Source organism: Corapipo altera, unplaced genomic scaffold (genome assembly GCF_003945725.1).
Source record: "Corapipo altera isolate COAL_440 unplaced genomic scaffold, ASM394572v1 301, whole genome shotgun sequence".
In the NCBI taxonomy this organism is placed as follows: domain Eukaryota; kingdom Metazoa; phylum Chordata; class Aves; order Passeriformes; family Pipridae; genus Corapipo; species Corapipo altera.
Window position 1 is genome coordinate 3,407,122 of NW_020884926.1, and position 6,313 is coordinate 3,413,434.

General features: G+C 44.2%; 1 protein-coding gene across 3 annotated transcripts in view; it reads left to right on the forward strand.

The window, feature by feature from the left end:
- Positions 1–109: 109 nt before the first annotated feature.
- UBE4B (ubiquitination factor E4B) overlaps positions 110–6,313 on the forward strand; it is a 38,734-nt gene continuing 32,530 nt past the window's right edge. The window contains exon 1 of one of the 3 annotated variants that reach the window (XM_027658090.1): positions 110–243. In XM_027658090.1, the coding sequence (XP_027513891.1) occupies positions 220–243 (24 nt within the window). In that variant the 5' untranslated portion in view covers positions 110–219. The remainder of the gene's footprint in view (positions 244–6,313) is intronic. The other 2 variants (XM_027658091.1, XM_027658092.1) reach the window with 2 other exon arrangements.

Sequence of the window (6,313 nt, forward strand, 5' to 3'; positions counted from 1 at the left end):
TCCCCCTCGGCCGCGGCGGCAGCGGAGGCGCGGGCGGGCGAGCGGGCGGCGGGGCCGGGGGCGGCGGCGGCGGTGGGTTCGGCCGGCGGCGGTCGCCCCGGAGATGCCCTTGTGAGGCGGCCCGGGGGGCAGCGGCGGCAGGAGAGCGCGGGCTCGGAGCGGCCCCGCGGCGGGGCGGAGGATCGCGCCCTCCCTCCGGGCACCATTAAGAGGAAGGCGATGGAGGAGCTGAGCGCGGACGAGGCGAGTGCGCGGGGCCGGGGCCTGAGGGGCGGGCGGGCTTCGGGGAGGGGGCACCGGGCGGGGCCGGGCCCTGTGCGGACCCTGAGGGGACGCTGGGCTGGGGAGGGGGCGATCCTGGGGGGCTCTGCCTTCGCCCTGTCCTTCCCCGGCGTTTTCTCCGTCCCCCTGTCTCTGATCTGTCCCTGACCCGCGGCCCCCCGGCTCGGCCTTGGGGTTGGGTGGCTGCTCTCCTGGTTAATTGTTTATTTTCCTCTCCCATCTGCCAGGTGGCCTTTGTGTGCAGCGTGTCCCCTCGCTGTGCCCGGCGCTGCGCGTTCGTGTGCTCTCTGTGTGTGATCTAAAACACCCAGCCTTTTAGCGTAGTAATACACTTAATGTCTTGCCTGTAAGACTCTTTGCTGAGGAGCAAGATGGGCGTGTTTGTGGCCTTATATTTAATGTCGTTTCTTCTTGAAACAGGCTTCTCAGTTTTCCAGTGCTTCCTTTGATTGCCTTTTCTGTATTTATTCAACCTCTTGCTCTTTCACTGAAGCCTTGTAGTGTTAGGTTGTAGTGGACAAACCTGTGCCATGGAATAACCTGAACTGTTTCTTGTTTCTTCCTTTTAAAAGGTGGTGTTTCCTTTTTGTTTTGCTTCGTTTTTTAGTAACAGACTGAGGTTTTATGTTTTGCTCATATACTAGAGGACTTCCAAATGGATTATGTCCTGGCACTGATCAGGATGTAGAGACTTTCCCACTGTCCCAATGTAATGCCCAAATCATGTAAAACTTGAAATCTCTCATAACTTTAAAATAATAATTTCACATTAATGTGTATTGCATGCATGTAAAATATATTGTATTGGACCAGCTGCAGTGCAGCCTCAGTGCTTGTATTCCAGGGAGGATCAGAAGGTGTTATTTTTGTTCTGTGCCATATCTTATAGTGGGATTGTGGAGCAGTGGCTGCTGGTGTCCCTCAGATTTGCATTCCATAAGGTTCAGATGTTTTGGATCATGATTTAGCAATCCTGCTGTGTTGCATCACGATGTAAGAGAAAATACTTGGTGCTGTTTACTTGATGGACATCCTCATACTCTATAACAGCACTGGGAAAAGGAGTACAATTCCCACATTGGGAGGAGTGGGATGGGACAGTGGTGCTGTAATTCCTGCTGTGTGAAGGGATCTCCAGTTTTACAGGTGTATTTCAGGAGCACTTTGTTTACAGACAGTTCTTCTCATTGTTGAGCTGCCCTGATCGTGAGGTGTTTTATGATTAATTTCAGAATTATTTGACCTAAGGAAGCTGGTTTGTGTCCCTGCCTCAGCACTGACATCACCAAACCACTGCATCGTGGCTCTGAGGCTGCAGGACAGGAGTTCTCCAGGGGGGACTCGTCCACCTTTTCTGGCAAAGCGTTTGTCTCCAGTGACTCAAAATTTTCCAGGTCTTTCTTGTGCAATTCAGCAAGGATCAGGCTGACTGGACTTTTAGGTGATTGCTTGAGACAATCTTGTATCATTTTAGGAGAGTCACAATGTCACTTCTTGTTATTAATGGATCCCTCACTGGAAAGTCAGAGCCAAGTCTATTTTAATATTCCTCCACATCTCCACTTTACTCTTCTTTGGCGCAGTGGATCAGACTAAATGGATAAATCACCTTCTAAAACACCTTATCTGTGACTTCTTTAGATTCAAACTTTTTATCAGGCCCTGACTAAAGGTGAAAAAACACTTCACGGCAGTTTAAAGTAATTGCAAGGCTCTTCCAGATAAGATTATCTTCTATCAAACCATAATCAGTTATAATACTAACGGATTACAATTTAAAAAGAAGAGAGATAGATACAATTGACAATGGCTTTGGGATTATAGGATGTATTTTAGCTTCAAGGAAGTATTTTCCACTGCTATCAAGTGTCTCTCACTGAAATATTCTCAGTGTTTGCTGAGCACTAGAAGTTGTCATTCTGTATGGACCAGTAATTTTTTAAGAGGGGAGAAAAGAAGTTTCCTTTTTAGTGTGTGAATTTTATCACAATAGCTAGCCCAAGATGAGAACAGGGGCTACAGAGGAAAAAAAAAGCAGAATCAAGCTAAATGTGGCATAAGGTGGGAAAGAATGATGTTAATTTATTGTCTTCTGGCATATACATGATTTTTGATTAGCATTTTCTGAGCACAGAACATGACCAGTGTCATCAGAAAATGAAGCATTTCTTAAACCAGTTTAAGATGCTGTAAGGCATATAAACAAAATGAAGTTATCTGTTAAAATTACTCTTTATTGTACAGATTTGGAACTCTCCTATTTGATGGTAGAATCTGAAATTTCTTTAGGGTCTCACTAAGCAGCTGCCACTAAAGCAGATATTGATACAGGATTTTTTTTTAGCTGGGAGTGGGTGAGGTACAACTTTCCTGGTTGTACATCTTTATTGACCTGTTGCAGAATTACATTATCAGTTAACCAGCTCTAACAGGGTGCTGTTTTTTCATTCTTTGTTGTGATGCATCCAGATAACAGCTTTTAAGAAGTCCACTAAGATCAAAAATGTGTTTCTGAAAACTCCTATTCAAAGACATAGTCCAGATATGTCCAGCAAAGGCTGTGCTGGTTAAAAACCAATGTGCTCTTTCCATCCAACCTATTAGATTTTTTTTTTTTTTTTTAATTAAGCTTTTAAACTGTGTTCTGGAGCTGTGCTCTGTGGGGAAGATGAGCTGTGGAGCAAACAATGCCCCTGTAACAGTCAGCACCAAGTAAGTTGTCAGTGTTAGGTAACAATGACACATAACAGCTTTGTCATGTCCCTGTTGCAGGTATTTATTGCTGAGATCAAGGGTTGGGGATTATTCAAACACCCTGAACTTCCCTAAGAAAATGTTTTAAAAGCCCAACCATGTGGTGCTTTGTGGTAATGCGGGGAGTCATTCAGTGCAAAATGGGAACAGGTCACTTGGAGCTCCCGTGGTTCTGACCTTTATTTGGGTTATGTGGAGGCAACAGGTTGGGGTCTCCTTGTGTTGTGCAAACAAACTCCATCTCCTGAGCCCCTGTGTTGTGTCCTCAGCATAAAGCCCATCTTCCCTCCTCTCTGTGTCAGAGGACACAGGGAATTAACTGGGTAGGATGTCTCCACCAATTTTATGCTGTATTTCCAAACTTCTTTTTCAGCCTGTACTTTTGCCTTTCTAGCACAGTATCTTTGTTTCTCCTTTTTTTTTTTTTTTGTTTGCTTAAAACTTCCTAATCTTCAGATCAAACTTCACATTCCCTTGATAATTTTATATAAACCTAAAGCAATATGACAGCTCAGGGTATCCAAGATCCAGATCTGGTCCTTTATTTGCTCAGTGTACCCTCAGTTGTGAAAGCTGTGTCTGTCAGGGAAAAATACTCAGAGTTTATTTATGTTGTAATGTTACTTTGTTCAGCAGTAAGGAAGGTAAATATAATTTACCATCCTTAAAGGGGCAGGGAAAAATATTGTATTAGTTTCAATTGCAGTGTCTTAACTCAAAGTAGCTCAGTGTCTGGGCAGGTTCCTCGTTCCAGGCACATCTCAGACTGTTTTTCAGGGCAGGTCACAGTCTGGGGGATTGGCCCCTAAAAAAGGTGGGTGGTTGATGGACTGAGAGTGACAAATACAAGGCAGAAGGGTTGTCTTGGTGCCCTCCTGTTGGGGCAGTGCTGATTGCAGCTGGATTTGCTGTGACTTGGGCACTGACCTGGCCCAGCACTGGAGGAGAAGGGATGCTGAGCACCACGAGTGACCTCAGTTATCTGCCTGGGACTGGGAGGTGATGGAGAGGTGACCTTGTTTGAGTGACCAACGTTGGGCTGCACTTGAGAATAAATTGATAAATATATTGGTTATTATCTCTGCCTTTTTGTCCTCACACATCTCTTTCCTAGCATCAGATCTGGGACTTGCTAGCAAGGATGACTATGAGCAGTTGTGGAAGAGCTTCACATCACATTAATTATATAAAAACCAAGAAAAATAAATCCTCATCTCTCTCCTTCAGACACTGCTGAATATATGGACTGTTTGTGTGTGTATTTTTTTTCCATTCCTCCCTTATCTGAAATACATAGTTATGGGTCTGTTTAAGGGAGAGGAAGGAGCTTTTAAAATTTTTAATCAAACCCCCAATTCAGAGAGATTTCAGTTCAGCTGAGTTGTTTTTAATTTGGTATTTTGTGAGCTGTGAGCGCTTCATTTGGATTCAGCAGTAGGGAAAACAGATATGGGGACACGGAGCTGACATTTTCTCAGTTATACCTCTGGGGGCTGAGGTAGTTCTGTATTTTTTTTTATTTTAGATAAACAGGTGGGTGAACAGCTGAAAAATTAAGGTGTAAGGTACAAGTGGAGAAGAGAGAGACCCTAATATGTATTGCTTTTACTTAAGGCAAAGCTGAACAATTTATTTATGCTCCCCTATTATGCTTGACAAGGAGGAAGGATTGAGAGATTCTATTCATAGGCATTTTTTTGAGTCTTAAATTAAAAAAAAGAAATCCTAGCTGCCTTCCATGTTCATGTGGTGACACCTGTCGTGGAGGGAGATGTGGTTCCAGACAGTGTTTTCCCACAGTTTCTGAAGTCTGATTTAATTTGATCTGTTTTTCTTCCTGTTGGAGGAGGTTTCACAGGCCATTAAATGGTACAGGAGTGGAGCGTAGACATTGACTTGACACAAATCTTTTGTTCACCCTTTCACTTGCTTGGCAGTTCTTTAGGATTATGAGCAGAAACGAACACTGTTAAGTTGTGTGCAATGCTTGACTGTCATAATACAAAGGGAATAACAGGAATTGCTCGTTTTTGCAGGGAGTTGGCACCCTCAAATACGATACTTTTATTTTGGGCCTTTTTCAATCTGAAGATATAAGGTTTGGGAACATCCTGTTTTTCATCTATGGAAACCTGAAGCACTTATAAACTGAGTTTTCTTAAGTTGTATTTTGCCTATTTATTCCTCATGTATATCCTTAGTGTTCTGCCATCATGTACAATTTTTAATAAATAGGTTCATAACAGTTTTCTGAAGTTGGATTTTCAAGGCAGATGCTTCTTTGTCTTAAAAACAAAATACTGGTTTTTAGATTCTGTGTGGTGGAATGTGTGTAGGTGGCAAGAGGATGTTTTTTACTCTGTGTTCACTTCTCAAGGTGCTTCTGTCCAGCAGATGAGTTGTATGTTTTTGGTGTTGCAGTTCTGTTTCAGATTAACTTGGACAGTGGTGGTCTTGAATAACCTTCAGCTGGACCTTCTTTAGCACAGGTGTCTTGGTGTCATGAGGAGTTAAAGGTCATGTCCATACTGTCCCTTTTATCACAGTAATGCAGTTTGTCAAATGCCAGAATAAATGAGGGGAGCGTTGCAGGTTTTGAGATTGCTGAGCAGTAAATGTTAAATGTGTCTTACCCAGCCCCTGGAGGGACAAGCACAGCCTTCCCCAGTGCAAATGGCTTCCCAGGGCAGCAGATACACACTTAGAGCTTTAGCATGGAGGGGATGATGGTGTTGTGACACAGCACTGAGCCCACTGAGCAGCTGTCAGGTAAAGCTGCAATGTTTGCCTTTCCAGGAGTCAATACCTGCTGGGAGGGAGGGCAGAGGGCAGCCTGGGGAGGGTGTGCACGTGTGGGTGCACAGAAAGGGGCTCATTTGGTTTAGTCCCTGTTCCCTCTGCAGATGTGGGTGCACACAAAGGTGTTCACTTGGTTAATTCTCTGTTCCCTGTGCAGATGTGGGTGCACACAAAGGTGGTTATTTGGTTTATTCTCTGTTCCCTGTGCAGATGTGGGTGCACACAAAGGTACTCATTTGGTGTTATTCTGTTCCCTGTACAGATGTTGGTGCACACAAAAGTGCTCATTTGGTTTATTCTCTCCCTGTGTAGATGTAGGTGCAGACAGAGGTGTTCACTTGGTTAATTTTCTGTTCCCTGTGCAGATGTGGGTTCACACAAAGGTGTTAATTTGGTTTATTCTCTGTTCCCTGTGCAGATGTGAGTCCACACAAAGGTGCTCATTTGGTTTATTCTCTCCTCTGTGCAGATGGGGGTG